This window comes from Pocillopora verrucosa, chromosome 9 (genome assembly GCF_036669915.1).
Source record: "Pocillopora verrucosa isolate sample1 chromosome 9, ASM3666991v2, whole genome shotgun sequence".
NCBI classification, from domain to species: Eukaryota; Metazoa; Cnidaria; class Anthozoa; order Scleractinia; family Pocilloporidae; genus Pocillopora; species Pocillopora verrucosa.
This window is the reverse complement of record NC_089320.1, coordinates 19,626,839-19,643,960: the sequence shown is the minus strand read 5'-3', so window position 1 is coordinate 19,643,960 and position 17,122 is coordinate 19,626,839. Positions and strand designations below refer to the sequence as shown.

Below are 17,122 nucleotides of genomic sequence, written 5' to 3'. Positions count from 1 at the left end.
GCCATCTTGGAGCCTAATAGCGTTCACCGACACTACCAACTAGGGAGGGTACATTCTCAGAAATGCAGCATGAAGATCTTATGGGAATAAAATTGTTTAATTCCTGGAAATATTATAATTTTTTACGCTGAAAAGATACAAAGAAATGATATGACTATATTCATGGCACCAAAGGGGTACAAAGGCTAAAAAAAATTGGAAACACTTATTGGTGCCTTACCCTACCCCTGGAAACTTGTTGGAAACATTACCAACCAGATCTGAAGGCGACGCGCACGCCGAGAAAAGTGCAAACTTGAATTTCTTTGTTCCACCACCAATTTTCCACCGCAAAAATCTTTTTTTTTCTTTTTGCGTTAAATTTCTTTAGCTTAACTTAATTGAGCGATGTTCGATTGTTGAAAACGGTTTAAAATCCCAAATTTGCGAGAGCTTTCCCGCCAAATGGTACGCCATTTTGTTTTAATGCATCACTCTGAATGCATCATAGCGGGCATGGAGTGGACTACGATGGATCCTTGGAGTGGTATATTGCTTTGATGACCACTACCAACTGATAAGAGCGAGGAATTCTAATTGGGGTCGCGTTTTTTTAAAGGATTTTTCCTTAAATCGTATTTACAGTGTTAATATACAGCTATTGATTTGGCGGCCATATTGGATTTCTAGCACTATGTCGACAGAAAGTGAAGCAGAAAGCGCCGCTGAAAAGCAGAATGGAGAGAATTTCAACGATGAAATGAAGGTGAGGAAATCGAAGATGTGCCTAACTTTTTAAGTGAGTCTGAAAATGTATCATACAAGGAAAGCTTGTTAGCGAATCTATTCATGAGAGAGTCTTAAAATGACCATAAATGTTGTTACTAAATGGTAGGAACCTAAGTTTTATTGAATCATTCAGCTACTTTTTATCACTTTGCACACACAAAAAAACTTTTGATTAACTTAAACACTAAATCTTGCTGAATTTTGCTTGCTTTGTCAAGTGTCTTTATCGTGCCTTTACTGGTTTGTTTACACAGACCTCTCGGTCCCATGGCCATGTCTTCTATCGATTAAAGAATAAATGTTCCCAATTAATCACGTATGAAGTATTTGTTGACCTTGTAAGGCTCGAAGAGGAAAGAAAAATTTCACACTGTCGAAGATATTGATGTTAAATCGAGCGTATTTCATCGATTGAGAAAAAAAAATTTAATTAATAGGCTAGTTGAGCGTGCGATCACCGTCTTTGTTCTTCCTTGTAGTTCAGCAGAATATTAATGCAAAGGGCTATGAATAGACTCTTTAATATTGGTTTTCTCGGGCATCTTATACCTCATGGTCAAGGTCTCTACTGTAAGTTATAGACCAAATTGTCTTGTTCTTGGGTTATGAATCAAGGGAAAAAAACAAACGTTTGTAACTTCCAGTAGCGATTGAAAGGTCAAGGTTGGTTGGTTAGTTATAACATTCTGATTATGTATCTAATGAGTTTTGGAAAACATGTTCTGTCACTTAACTGTTAACAAAAGCAGCTTTCTTCCTCATAGTCTTTTAGGCCCTAGGAAGTGGTGGGAACAAGAAAATTTTGATGATCATCATAATATTTAGACTGAATTTAATGATGAGGATATGACTTAATCTCACAATAAGGAATGTCATAGGCTATGTGTAATTGAAATTCAAATTTGAGGCATGGAAATTACTCAGCCACTATCTATCTATCTCAACCCATTGTTCCTCTTGGGGTATAGGCTGTCAACAACAGTCTGCCAGAGGCCTCTGTTCTGGGTCATTCTTTCTACTTGGCTGGTCTTTCTGACATCAACCTTGAGGTTATGATGCCAGGTGTTCCTTGGTTGCCCTCTCTTTCTCTTACCCTGGGGATTCCAGCACAGGGCTTGTCTTGTGACACTTGATATTGGTTTGCAAAGGGTACGCCTTATCCATTTCCATCTTTGCCTTCTGATTTCACCTTCTACTGGTGTTTGGTTGGTCTCACTCCAGAGGCCTGTGTTGCTGATGATGTTTGGCCAGCAGATCCCTAGAATTCTTCTTAGAATTCTTCTTAATCAGCTGCACAAGGCCAAAATCAGCAGCCTAGTCTATAGTTCCCACTTTTTGTGCCCCTTTCTCCCAGAGTTCAGTGTGACACACTAACATCTATTTTTTTTTTCACTGATTTTTTTTTCACTTGCACAAAAGAATTTGCCAAAAAAGAAAGGACTCCTTGTAATCTAAAAGAGGGTTTTAGGTTTTGTTAACTTTGTGTGATAAAAGTTTACCAGTCTATTACTTTGTCTTTAATCAAACACCAAATGTTGGAGTTTTCATTCTTTTTAGGATTATGCAAAAAGCACAATGAATGAGTTATTGGGCATGTTTGGTTATGAAGAAGAAATAACAAGAGAAGCAGTAGAGGAACTTCAAATCAGGTTACTTCCTGATGAAGATGATGAACAAGAAAACAACAGTGCTCTTGTAAAGTCAACAGAGACAACAGAAACTGAGAGTGCTGAGCCTGTTGCTGTTACTCTTAATCCCAATGAGGCTCCAGTTGTGGTGCAAATACCAGGTACTTGTTAATCCTTTAAATCCTAATATGTCTGTGAATATTCTCCATGCTGCTCCCTATACATTTGCAAAGGCACTAAAAAAGATAATTTGTTGAATAATAGGTAGCCTCTTTCTCTTTAGTTGTTGATCATTTCCTTTATTCTCATGCCTGTAATGTGTGATTTAGGGGTAATATTGTAAGGAGAAATAAGATGCTACTCACTCTAAGGGGTGAAAAGGTTAATGACAGAATTGTTAAAATTTATTAGGTTTTTATCATTTTAAAGAAACGTTGAACAGTACATTTTGTTAGCTCACTGTTCCTGCTATAATCAGAAAGAAAAAGAAAGGGCAGAAATCAGCTCCTGGTTGATTTAAGGTTTGGTTACATGAATAAAGATACTTTATACATCTGTAATTCTTTTCATTTTAATCAATTAAAGGTGAAGAAAATAGTGGCAATCCAAGTGTAGTGCCTTTGCCAGCTATGAAAACTGAAGTAAGTTTTATCTTATACAGTAAAAGCTCAGTTTATCTTTTTTTTCTTTTTTTAATATCCTGACTTGCTTCTCTGGTCCCATTACCTTCAAACACTTGCAAATTCATATTTTCATTATTCAAACTCTATTATTTTGATTACTATGCTCAGTCCCTACCAGTCAGGATAATCAAGGTTTGACCCTAATAGGCATTGAGCAGTTGCCCTTGAAAACATCAAGCTGATCCTAACATCTTTCTTGAGTTCATGACCAAGTGAAAAATGTACTGTCTTTCGTATCCTGTTAAAACATTATTGTCTTATCATCTTTCAGTGTTAAAAATCAATTCTTCTTATCACTTCTCTAACTGGATCTGTTATGGTCCCACAGGTAGTTCCTATGTCCGAAGTGCCACAAGCCACATCAGAGCTTTGTAGTTTACCAAGTGGTGCAAATGAAAGTGCTAAAGCTGGAACCGCTTTGGTAAGTTTTTTTTGTAATCTATGTAGCTATCTGTAAAAACATTTAAATATGCAACAAGTTGAACATTCTCTCACCAAAGGGATGTTTTAATTTTTTTAAAATTTTATCTAATTATTGGAATTCATTTCCTTATATTTGACATGTGGGAAACAGTGAATAACCCTTGCCTCTTACTTAGTGAATATTTAAATTTCTCCTGTGTTTTCAACTATTGATCATATTTTATGGTTGTAAAATAGGTTGCTTTTTATATTTATTCATAAATCTTTATTTAAAACAACATACATTACATACAATTAGAAGCTTATAACCCTGCTACAATGCATAGACTCTATTCCAACACATTACCTACAATACATCACATAGGATACATTACTTACAATCAGCAGCTCATTGAAGGATAGTTTGCTTGGTCTTCATGGTCTTTCTTCAGATTTCATGTATTTATTTGTGGATGGCAGGCAATCTTGGCTTTAAAGATTCTCTGAACCAGGAAGATCATTGCATGACAAACAGTCTGTGATGTAACAGTGAGCTACATGGAACAGCTTTACATGATCCTAAAATCTTTCCCCAAAATTTAAATTGCTGGCAGTTTCTTCATTTAACCTATTGACATGATAGGGTGTATAATACTGAAGTTTGTTATACGCAGGAGACTGTATGTCTCTCAATTGGAAATGCGTTGTTAAACTTGTGACAGACTGTTCTGCAACATTCAGTTTCTCTGAATTTTGTCCCATTTCTTCTTTTTGAAACACTTCCTTCACTGCACTGGTATTCCTGAGAACAGAGGTTTGAAAATAAACAACATTGTCTCTTTCAAAATGTTAACAGATAAGAGAATTGTATTCAGAAGCAAGGAGAGTTCTTTGGTGAAAAAAAAATTGTAATGGAAACTAAATTGATTAAAAAAGATTTTCATGGATACAAAATGCAAAGTGGTAGACACTTTTCAAATTTCAAGGATATTTACCTGGCATTCTCAGAAAACTTTTGAACTACTGCAATGTTTATTAAGGGTTCAAAAAGATTGTTTCAGTCTTCTAATGTTGGGTTTGTCAAAGTTTAAAATATTGTCTAAAATACCATTTGACAAGGGTTTTTTGTGTTACAGTAGTGATGAAACTGATGCATAATTAGGAAATTTTGGCAAAAGTTTTCCAAATGTCTTGAGTCCCAATGTGTAGCTTACTTATACATAGCAGTGCTTTGTTTGCAATGCCTGGTTTGTTTTAATACAGTCAGAGAGCACAAATGCATTATTTTGAAAGTAGACAATGTTGTTGGTTGCAGCTGTACTTTATAAGTTTGAAATCTAACCCTACAATTATCTTATTCCTTTTGTCCTCCAAGCACCCAATTTAGGCCATCAGACTATTTTCAATTCCATGCATCACATTCATTGTAATAAAGGCATTGTTTACCTACCCCTCCCATGTGGCAAATTGTAATTGGAAGTCCCTGCAGCTGCAGCCAGTAATTTGAACCTCTGTTCTCCTTTTCCCAGGCCCCGCATTTCCTTGCCAAGCCTCCTAACATCAAAGGAGTGTACTGTGTTGTGGCCTCCCTACCAGTTGTGAACAACTCAGGCAAGACAAATATGGTCTTTAAGTTCTGGAACTGTATCATGTGTTCAGAATACTTTTATCAGAAACCAGAAGTTGTTTTCCGTGTGGAACATCCTCATTTATTTGGAAGCCATCCCGATTGGCTCTATCAGGCTGCTGTTTGCCAAAAATGCCACCACACTTTGAAAGCTTCCAAATCAGGCTTGTCAGCAGACTTGCATCCAAAGGAGGCTACCAATGTATCTCATGTTGAAGTCACTGATGACAACAAACTGGATGGTGGGAAGTTAAGCTGGAAACTTCTTGTGACAAATAGTTCCTCCACAGCTTCTGATTCTACCATAAATCACAATCCTGTTAGTTCTGTAGAGAAGAAGGCAGCATTGCAGTCAACTACAGCTCATGGCAGCACAGAATTCATAGACACATCAGAGCTTTTGTTTGATTGTTACATTTGTTCAAAGCAAGTACTTAAAAATAGTCGTCATGGGAAGCTCAGAAGAAGCAAATTCCCTACACTTTTTAGTAATTTACCTGAGAGTGTTGGCATTTTAAAAGGATGCTTGACATGCTGCGAAAGATTGGCTCGTCAACGTGATAGGTATTTGACTGCAGGTATCTCAGAAGAGGACAGAGACTATGTTGCACACATCAAGATATGGACTGGCCAAGACATTAGTAATAAGTTGGCATCATCTGGCTCCAAGAACAGCAATTGCTCAACTTGTTTTATGTGTGACAAATACATCCCAGAGAATTCGCAGAAAGAGGTCAAGACATTGAACAGGGTCAAGTTTCCGTCACTATTCTCAACTGTTCCAGATCAGATTGTTAAGTTGATAATTTGCGATGCTTGCAATAGGAAACTGCTTAAGGTCAAACGTAGATTTGAAGAGGCTCAAACAGCAGAGGAGGAAAGAGACTATTGGTTGTACATCAATAGCTGGCGAGACCAAAAGGGTTTAGAAAAACACATGTACAGTAAAATTTAGTAGAAGTGTACTGAATTATGTCACTATTCTGAAAGCATCAGAAGGCAGTAGAGGGCCGTTATATATTTTACTTCACTAATTATTCTTGTAAATTATCTCCAAAAAGCCTGTCAGGAGCATAGAAAAAACAAATAAGGAAAAGAGCTACAAATATACTAAATTGAATGATCCATGCATCAATATTCTTGATTTAACAGTGGTGATGAGAGCAGGGTTCCTTTGAATGAAGAACACCTAAGACTTATATTATACTCAGTGGTAATTCTCACAAAGAGAGTATATAGTTCTTGGCCCAAATGTCAGATATTCAGTCCTGTTTATTTTTTTTCATTATATAGTTTTTCAAACTTTTTTATTTTTCATGGACAACCTTGTTAATCATTTTACAATCAAACCTGTAATAAAAGAAGACATCCAGAGAGAACTTGTGTGGCACCTTTCTGCATCATTCTAGTCTTTCTCTGAGCTCTTTTCACCACAATCAGTCCATGTTGGTGGTGTTTTGTCCTTCCTGTCATGTGGACACCATTGTCTATCAAGTTATTTACTTACAAGAGTTACAATACAACGTTATGTCTTCTGTACTTTGAGCTGCATGCTAGTCTACCAGTAGAAAGTCAGGGTTGAAACAATGTCCTTTAACCCTTTCCCTCCCAAGATCTCATTGGTAACTCTCTTTACCTTCTGTTATGCAATTCTTTTGCTGTTAGTTTGGAGAATATGGTATTGGATCAATGAATATTCTCCCAGTTGATGTTCTTCTTTACTCTTATCAGTTATCTGCTTTTTATTGTAATGATTTTGTAAGGAAGAAATATTCTTGTTCACTTAAGAGATGGGATTGAAATTGTTAGCTAGTTTTAAGATGACAAAAATAGCTTGTTGTCTGGCATTTTGCATGTTGATCTATCATGATGAGGTGACAAAAAGAAAAGTACAGAATTTTTTGCTTGATAGACATGTTGGTGTTTCAGTATTTGAACTTTTGCCTTACAATGTTGGAGGGAATGAAGAATCCTGCAAACACAATCTCAGTGGTATTTCCAGTTGCAGATTATGCTTCATGCAGAAATTAATTTTTGGGGAGGGAAAAAATGAAAAATGGAAATGTATCTACATGTAGGTACAAGATAAAGAGTAGCATTCTGCAAATATGTGTGAGTTTGTTAAGTGATACTTGACTCAGTTAAATGAAGTCTGAGAAATGGAAGTGAATAGTATTGTGAACAGTTTTCTTGTTGACTCACATTCACAGAGCAAGACAACACAAAATAAAGCACCTACTTCTTGTGACCTGCCAAGACCAGAGGTGGATGAGGGTAAGAGTTACTTCATATGCTAATTGCATTTAGTGTGAAAAAAAATTAAAAGGTTTTGAAGTACAATTGACTCTCTGCTAACAAACACTGTGGTAGCAGGCAGCAGTTCTGCTTACAGACAATTTTTTCAATTCCTGTTTTTGCCTCCCAGTCAAACATTTCTTGTATGTACACATACACCTAAGCAAATGCAGACACTTTTAAAAGTGAAAATTTGATTTTTACTTTGTTTATCCTCGCTCATAAGCAGAGACCCCATGCAAGAATATGACCTTTGAGAAACAGAACAGATGGGATTGGTTGTGTCAAATCACCTTTTGTCTGCAGGAAAGAAAGTTGTCCATACCTTTGACATAAAAAAGAGTTGGACATAACTCTCTCCTGTTAGTAGACATCCCTTCTCTTTTTCTTTGGTTGTCAGCTCATGGCAATAATTCCCATAGGTGGACAGTCCTACTAACAAACAATTTCTCCAATGCTCAAGGATGTCCTCTTATGTAAGAGTTGAATTTACATTTGTCAACTCAAGTTTACCAGTTTTTCAGGGAAACTTATATGTGCTCACCTTGTGTTTTCCTCTCAATTTGTTACTGTAACCACCATGATCCATTGATATTGGGGGTTACTGTTCAAACAGTAGCCAGAAGTTGAGAATCCTTTTTCTACAGGCTTGCTGAAATGTTTAAAACGATAGCTCAAACCATAACAGAAAATGAGTAAAAAACTAAAGAATTGTCCCTTAGAAGTGGGGCTCAGAAGAAGTGAGGGGTTTTTATGAACATAAAAGAAAAATAATTTTTTCCATTACAGTGAGAGAGATCTGAAGAGGTATATATTTGTGACAAAGAATTTATGAAAGATAATCTATGTGGCTCTAATACCAAATACATCAATTTGTTCCCTCTCAATACCTTTGTGCTTTTTTTTTCAATACCTTTTTTTTCAGAGGAGTTCTTTTAAGATTAAAGTTCAGTTTTGTCTTTGTTAATAGGTGTACAGGTAACATATACATCTTCACCAAGTAAGAAACCAGGACAGAAGTTTGGCTTGTGCAAATGGTGCAAGAAATCCAATGTGTTGCAGAACTTTACATCCAGTGATGGCGAAAAGGAGATCTCTTGCAAGGATCTTTGCTCTGCATTGTGCTTTGAACAGGCTGTAAAGAGCATGAAGGAAAATCAGTCCCACATCAATAACACTCAACAAATGTCACCAACAATTAAGTCTGGTGAGTTAGCAAAGGGGAAGGATACTGTCCTTTTTGATAGCCAACCTGGCACATATGCATGCATCTGCGCTCCGATCTACGACTGTGACAAGTAGCAAAACATTTTGGAAACTAAATTTGCAGCTAAAGTGACCAATTTTGTTGCCTGTGTTTTACAGTTACTAAGCAAGTTGTAACATTTTAACTTCTAGGCTTTCATTGTCTGAAGTTACATTTAAATAACATCTGCACACCATAGCACAAAGTGTCCTTTTCGGTTTTGTTTGTTTGTTCGTGTGTTTTGGTAAATCATTGCTGACTAAATGCTTCTCAATCCCCAAGGGCTTTGCATTTCACAAGCATTATGGCAAAACTGATCAATCAGTTTTGAGGAGCCAGACCTGCAGCATTCAATGATCAAACAATCTTCTCAGGCTGTGAAAACATCAGTCACAAATAACAGTCCTTTTAAGGGCTTTCTTCAGCCAAACAATCACAGTGCACAACTGTCTCTGGCTCAAACATTTTTATTGAAATACCCTTTTTTGTGTTCCTTTTGATCTCTACGTTAAAAAGAGAAAACGTAAAGGAATACACTGCAAGTCCAAACATTTTCCCCTCTATTCTGCTCACTGATTTTGAGCCAGACTCTTCCTCTTTCAATGGATTAGTGATCGATAATCGAGAGACAAAAATGGTTTTATGTTTTTATCTTGCAGTTTCAAAGAAGTCAGCACCATCTGCTCCTATGACTCGTTCAGCAACAAGGGGAAGTGTGGCGTCAGGCAAAAGTAGCTATCATTTACATTTGCCTTGTAGCTCCACAAACTCATATGTGCTTCTCTTCCCTTGTCTGGCTCTTTTTCTTTTTCTTTTTCTTTTTCTTTACAAATGCCCCTCGCTAAATTAACACATTGAACGAAATTCATGCCATCACGTTGTTGCTCTGTGGCGGTTGCATCCATGTTAGGCATGTGTAGTTCATTGAGTTTTATCCAATCTTCGCAACCACTTTAACAATTAAAACTAAAAGGCTCTACTTTGTTGATGACGTCTGCTTGAGCTGTCAACGTGACAGGCACTGTCACAGATAGCAGTCCTTTTCAGGACTACTTTCACTGTTCATTTAAGGAACGCAGTTTCCCTCCATCCAGGAGTGCGACTAGGATGTGGAAATGCTATATTTAATCCAGAGGGATGATCAAAATTCCTAGTTGCTTTGAGCGTTGGAAGCTATGAGATAAGCTTGAATTGTTCTTGGCAACTCCTGAAATTTAAGGGCGAGCAAGAGCCTCGTTTAATCATTCTCTTCACCAGGCAAAGTGGTTTTAGTGTACAAATAAAGTTGTTGAGCTGTGTCATTTTTTATTTTTTCCAGCGAAAACCGATGGAAGTACACCTAAGAAGATTCCCCCCGCGCTAGGTAATGAACGAGCAATTGATGTAGGATATGTCGTCAAAGCGTGGGTGGAACTGGAAGTAGATAAGTCGCCAAAATAAATGAATCTTTTAAGGCCCGTGACTGTCAAATATATGCTATCTTCTAAAGGTAATGCGTCGATCAATGGTACATTTCAACTTCTCCCCTCCCCCCACGGCAACCCCTGGGCATTTAAACTTTGGAAGATTGGCAACCCCACCTAGGCAAGGTTTAAATTCCCCACCACCCGGGAAAGGACTATAGTGGGTTGTCCCAGGGGACGGGGTATGTTGAAGCTTCCAATCGATCGTCGCGTAGTCGTTGGTTTTCTTTTTTCAGTAAAGCGCTTGGTTAATGGTTAAATTCACTGTGTTTGGTTTTTATTTCAGGGTTTGTTCTGTTTTCCTGGGATGAATACCTCGCCAAGACAAATTCTGAAGCGGCCCCTTGGGGTTATTTTAGACAGGTTAGCACTATATATATGTATATATGGAATTTATCTTAAAACTGCGCCTTTCATTAGTTTGTTTTATTTGTATTATGGCTACCCACCATCATTAAAAGTTGTAGCGATATAAAATATTCTGTCAGCTGCTCTTTCGTTCCATTTTCGTACCTTGTCGTCCACATAGTTACTACTTGTTTTTCTTTCAAGGATATCACGATTAATTCGATTGAATTGGAAATAACTAAGAAACGGTAGTATGAAGAAATGGGAAATTATTTTTGACGTTGTCCACCTGAATTGATCAGCTTGTTTGCGATCAATTTTGGCCCAGTTGGTTTAGTCGCTGTTGTTCTTGTGCGGTATTTTGTAAACCAATCGCAACTGACGGCCGCTGTGGGAGTATGTCTCTTGGCCTGGTCTTTTACAGGCAATAACATCACGACAAATCTGATCAAACAGTTTTCTCGAACTAGACTTAAATAAACAACTTTCGGTAGACAGAAAACCCTTTACTCAAAACTCGCAGAGAGTAGTCCTACTTCTCAGCCAACTCTCTCTTGAACTATCAAATTTTACAATCGATTTTGTGCACACTGATATCTGTTTTCTTTTTTGACATGTAGGCTCAAGTACCTCCGTACAATGGCTTTCAGTGCAGTATGAAATTAGAAGTGGCAGATCCACGGATAGTGGATACCATATGTGTTGCTACTGTAGTTGGCATATTAGGACCAAGGATCAGGTGTCGGTTTGACGGCACTGACAGTGCCAACGATGTCTGGCACCTGGTGGACTCTAGAGAAATCCACCCTGTAGGGTGGTGTGAGGGAAACGGAGGACGATTGCAGCCTCCTGTTGGTACGTGTCTATCATAACGTACCAGTCAAAGCAAGATTATCTACCCTCGCCACACCCCTTCTCTCCCCCCCCCCCCCCCGATCCAGTTCATCTAATCAGGAATCAGACCTATCACCTTTGCATAGTGGTGAAATCATTATCACTCCACAAGATGACTCTCAAGATGTTTGTAAATTTATGTCGAGCATTTTCATCCACTCTCTTAACTGACGTAACATTTTGTTCTTCTAGGCTTTCACCTTGATCCTGGGAAGTACTCTACTTTTTTGGCAAAGACCCTTGCCAGTGCGGAACTGGCTCCTGTTCGGCTGTTTAAACGGGTTAGTAACTTCTTTGCGTCCTTCAAAGAGAGGTTATTGTCAATCGTGGTATTCAATTGGGGTTTACCTTTTAGCCTCATGTGTGGCCTGTTCCAGGCATTCACTATGTGAAACAAAGCGCGATGAACGGCGGAATAGGTACAGAAGATTAAAAAACGAGCGAGGCTTGGGTCGGGTCGCGTTATGAATCCGACCCAAACCTCCCTCGTTTTTCTCGCTCTGCCGCTACTATCGCGCTGTTTACTATTTCGCTCCGTTTTTCTAACTGAACGCCTGAAGTATGTTACCTCATCCAGTGGCACACTCTTTAACACATGAAAAGGTTCCAGATATTCGTAACTTGTACTGCGTGACTTTTTTATGACTTGCGTTACTCTAACATCACACCAGTGTGAACAAAAGGAGAGCTCCAGTTTCCTTCATCATTTGCAGGAGCCGACAGCACCTAAAGAGAACATGTTTAAGGTCGGCATGAAGCTAGAAGCATTGGATCCTAAAAACCCTCTTCTCATCTGTGTGGCTACTGTGGCCGATGTCGACGGCGACAGAATCCGCGTGGATTTTGATGGATACCTTGGTTCAGATTACTGGTGCAGATACGACTCCAGGGATATATTCCCAGTGGGTTGGTGTCACCTTAGTGGTCACCCTTTACAACCACCAGGTATGAGGGGAAGTCTCCTTCGCAGCTGTTGCTTGGTTCCGTCACGAATACAGCTGCTACGAGATGTAGAAAAAGAGAGAGAAGGAAAAAAAGTAGAAAAGGAACTACCAAACAATAACTGGTTTATTAACTTAGAACAGATTCCTGTCAGCAAAGAACGGTACTATACGATTTTCAAACGACATTAACACAACAAAGGACCCGAACTGAACGACTTGTCTTTCCAAGTGACCCAATCACTGATGACTTTCGCTTTTAGAGTCTTACTACCAATCATTTACTTTTTACTAACAAGACCTCTATTGCACCTTCCTTCACTCTGATGATGACTTCGACTCAAATGGTCGAAATGCCAGTCACTGGCAACGGCTCCATTCCTTTGAAGGTATTTTCCATTGATTTTTGATCTTGTTTGTTTTCCCAAGGTAAAACCAGGAAAGCGTTGAAAGTAAGGTAAGGTTTTTTTTGCTTGACACTCAACACCCAAACATAAGCAGGCATGTTCTGTATACTGTTCTCCATACATTTCGTAAGGTGCTGATAACAATCAAGACCTTCTTCTGTTGGTGATCATTTCCTCTATTCTCGTGACCCTAATGTTTGATTCGGTGGAGATCTTGTTGGGAGAAATTCAATGTTAGTCACTCTAGAGGTTTAAGAGTTTACTCAGTAACATCAAAGGTTTGCGTCTTGCTCATCTTTTGGAATTTTACTACTAGTCAGCACGTTTCAGTCAAAACCGTGGTTACAGTGTAAAGGTTTTAGAGAAGTTTGCAGCTTTTTATATTTTGAAATTTAAATTAGAGAATTCAACTGTGTGCCAATTTAAGTGTAAGTGATGTAAGTATCACGATTTAGGTGTTACAGTGGTAGTAAGGTTGATAGAGCTGACTTATAGTGCAAAGTCGCCTTATGGCATGACGAGGGGTCGTTGAGTTCCCCATTCGTCAAAAATATCTTTTTAGTACAGCTGGTATTCTGATTTGAGGTATATTTGTTGCCTTTTAGTGGTAAGACAAATGCTGTACCCGAAAAATCTGTGAAGCCGGAAAAAGCTGCTAAGCTGGACAAAGCTGCTAAGTTGGAAAAGCCTGTTAAAACTGCCAGGTCGGAGAAACCTGAAAAACGTGATAAGAAAAAAATTAAGGTTACCTCGAGTGTTACACCAGCAACTGTGGCAACTTCTCCCGTCCCTACCCCTGTAGTGACAACACCATCGTCTACTCGCTCAGGCTGCGATTCTCCATCTTCATCCGGGATAGATCCTGAGGATGGTGTCAATCATACAGTTCAAGTTTTCATTAACCATGCGTGCGAGGCTGGGCCCCACTTGAGTGCTGCTAAAGTAGCAGGGCTACCAACCTGTTTTCGAGGCACAGTGTTGAATGTGACAAGAGACTGTATTCAATCTGTGGTGAACGCCGCCATTGAACCCAGCGTCGTGTTTGGCTTTTTGAGATCAGGAACTGGTCGCATCAAGATCACGGCTAAAGACGGGAAGCAGATTTTGTCATGTTACTTACAAGTTATTGATCGCGTGGCTGTGTTCTGGCGCGTGTTAGAGAAGTTCGCCGACAATCTCCAGTGCTGTGAGAATCTGCTGTGTGGAGAGCGCATCACAGGACCATGTCCGAAGTGTGGAAAGAGTGGTAAGATTGATTTTATTCCAAAACTTGATGAAAGATGTCTGCTAGCCACGAACGGGGCTCAGAGGGCCAAAGTTCGTTTTCTACTTGCGCGCGGCGCACTCGTGTCATTCATTGTGTCATCTTTGAATGCATAAGCAAGAGATTCTTGACTGATTTGGTGAAGCTCGGAGAGTGTGGTAATCCGCTCGGTAAGATTTTCGCACAACCCTATACTTAATCATGCACAGTTCCTGGATAAAAGAAAACTATGGCGAAAACAACAGATTGCCTATGGATCTACAACTTTGTTTTAGAATAAAATGGGGTTATATTGTAAAATAACTTTTCAACAGCTCTAGTTACCAATTAATCACCGCTAGTGGCTATGGGAAATCTGCTTATGCGGTCAAGCGTGATTGTATTTCAGCCGTATTTCACAGCTCATTTCTCATTTGGTCGTCAGAGATCATGAACAACTGAAGAACTTAAAAATCAAATCAGTAAGAAGACATAACACCAAACCGTCCAATAATTTAGTTTAAACATTTTTTGATTTACTATTTCTCCTCAGCGTTAAGACGAAACACGGTTTTGCCAGAGACACCATCACTTACTGCAAAGAAGAGTACTGTTGGTTCAGTGAAAAGAAACGCATATAGTGAATCCGATCAACAACAGCAACCTAGCGCCAAACTTCCACGGATTACTCTTGACGATGAAGGTAGAACAGGATATGATCATCTGGAAACAAGAAATTTACTGAAGGCGTTTAAAAATACGTTCTTTAATTTTTGTTTAAGCGTCGCGGGCGAGATTTCCGTAGAACTCCATTCTTCATTCTGTGTACAGTCATTTGATAAAGGAAAAGAGTGGCCAATACAATAGTTTGCCATTGAGACTAATGCTTTGTTTTTGAAGAGTATCGGGCTCGAAGGAAATCTTTCCGCGTCGCTTACTCCGACTGCAGTTCGCTGATTCTTTGTACTGTGGAAACGCCTCAAGTCATTTGTTCTTACACCTGTTCTTACCTAGGTTTTTTTTTTTCATTCCATCAACACTTGACTTTACTCAGGCGGATATTTAGCATGAGCAGGAAGCTGACACAAAATTCAAAATGTTTCATCTTCTCTTTCAAATGTTTAGTAACTTCTATATCACTCGACATAATACTGTTGTCTGATCGAAATAATTGTAACTGGTCAACATTTCGACTTCAACCTTCTTGTCTTTGTATAGATACAAGCCAGTCTCCACAAGTCTGTTCAACTTCGCCTCCCAAAACTTGGTCAGTGTCAGAAGTTGTAAAGTTCATAGAAAATTCCGAACTGGCTGAACATGCGGAAATGTTTAGAAAACACGTAAGTTGTTACTTGTTACATTGTTTTTTTAATCTCTGAGAATTGTTTTAATGCATGCAAAAGACGCGTTAGTACAGTAGCTCGTTATGTTCGTTTTGTACATACAAGGGGCTACTGATTAGAACCTCCTGTTAGGGAGGCTTGGATGGAAGAGTTCTCCAAAAGAGAGTTGGGGCCGATATCAAGCACGGTAAAACCGTTTGACTAGAATTGAGAAGCTCAGGAAAACGTAACCAGAGCGTATTCATAGCCCACGAGGAAACTTACGATGGGTGCCAAACACTGGAAAAATGTTACCAGTGGTAAGAAAAGACAGCGTGTTAGCACTGATGCTATTCGCGGGGACAAACGCTGTTAACTTACAACAAATTACACCCGCCGCAAACATGTAACCAGTGCTAAACGTGGGAAAATTTAACCAGTCCTAAGCGTGGGATACATACCATGACCAGTGCATGCTGAGGAAAAAAGGAAGCCATTTTTAATGGGCGGGGAAGACATGTGACCAGTGACACTCGTGGGAGAACGTGTAACAGTGCTTAGTGCGGGAAAAATGTGATCAGTGCTGAGTGCGGAAAAAACGTGATCAGTGCCAAGCGCGGGAAAAATGCGACCCATCATTGCATGCCAAGCGCAGGAACAGTGTGATAAGCGTGAGAAAGCAAGTGACCAGTGTGAACGGTTGGTCGCGACAGCTATTAACTACTTAAGTTTTAATTTCATCTTTTGTTTACAGGAAATTGACGGGAAAGCTCTTCTTCTTCTAACTCGAGAAATGATTATGTCTTACATGGGCCTCAAACTCGGACCTGCTATAAAACTATTGTGCTTCATTGATGAACTGAAAAACAAGAAATATACGTAAACTCCAACGACTTCTATAGGCACAATACGGAATCGCTGTCTTATCGTGTGGTTTCCAATGAATGTGGTATTTCTTAGTGAAGTCGCCGAGAAGTTTACACACGGCAGACCATAAGTTGGGGAAAGTACACTCCTGTGCGATGGACGAGGTTCTTGGAGAAGAAAGAATCAACTTCTACCTTTGAAGGCAGTCATTTACACTTGTTTTTGTTCCGGCGAATAGGTTATTTTAAAATATATTTAAACTTTTTAATTGTACGCGAGCAACTAGATATATGTCATTCGATTCAAAACGTTCGTGTGATCAAATTGTAATAAATTGGAACTTCCAACGATGATGGTGTTTTTGCATCATACATAAATGTTACAAATACTGTGAAATTGCTTAATGGAAAACAAACTCTAAAAGAAACTATTATAATACAAAAACAAAAATTACTGCTTCATTCCTACATCATTAATGCTTTTCCATGGATAAAGCAGAGTAACTCCTTTACAAGGAGAACACCAATAAGAGTCAAAATAGACTCTTGTGGACCCCACAACCTGACAAGCTCCATTGTCATAGTGTGTTCTCACTTGGGGCCATGTGAATAATCTTGGAAAACAAACCTTCAAGCAGCTGCCTTGAAATCAAACTATCATACACTGTTAGAGAAACCTGGGATTAATCCCTGGGACATCTTCAGCCAACTCCACTTAAACTATTCCAGTGTCACAAGAACATCACAAACAACTTCAGGATGTAAGTCAGAGTAACCTGTAAGCCATCAGCATGGAAACTTAGAATGACTAAAAAAAGAAGAACAAGAATACAAAACATGCTCAGAAAACTGACTAAATAATATTAAAATCAGGTTATTATTAAATTTATGGCACTTCATTTAAAATAGTTAATTTAATTACCTTATGTGTTGTTCAGCAACTATACAGAACCCACACACCAATCATGCCCAAACCCAGCATACTAACG

At 38.8% G+C, this 17,122-nt stretch overlaps 1 protein-coding gene across 1 annotated transcript; it reads left to right on the top strand.

The window, feature by feature from the left end:
* The first annotated feature begins 261 nt into the window (after window positions 1-261).
* LOC131793594 (polycomb protein SCMH1) lies at window positions 262-16,484 on the top strand. Its single transcript, XM_059111018.2, has 17 exons — window positions 262-745; window positions 2,326-2,557; window positions 2,982-3,037; window positions 3,408-3,500; window positions 7,319-7,382; window positions 8,374-8,610; window positions 9,309-9,380; window positions 9,968-10,012; window positions 10,399-10,475; window positions 11,081-11,315; window positions 11,547-11,635; window positions 12,068-12,299; window positions 12,725-12,752; window positions 13,308-13,948; window positions 14,499-14,648; window positions 15,164-15,285; window positions 16,022-16,484. The coding sequence occupies exons 1-17, from the start codon at window positions 674-676 to the stop codon at window positions 16,148-16,150; spliced, it is 2,574 nt and encodes an 857-aa protein (XP_058967001.2). The 5' UTR covers window positions 262-673; the 3' UTR covers window positions 16,151-16,484.
* Window positions 16,485-17,122: the final 638 nt, after the last annotated feature.

Coding starts and splice junctions, on each gene's coding strand:
- LOC131793594 (XM_059111018.2), top strand. CDS start 674: ATGTCGACAGAAAGTGAAGCAGAAAGCGCCGCTGAAAAGCAGAATGGA. Junction 746..2,325: donor ATTTCAACGATGAAATGAAG/GTGAGGAAATCG, acceptor CATTCTTTTTAG/GATTATGCAAAAAGCACAAT. Junction 9,381..9,967: donor AAGTGTGGCGTCAGGCAAAA/GTAGCTATCATT, acceptor TATTTTTTCCAG/CGAAAACCGATGGAAGTACA.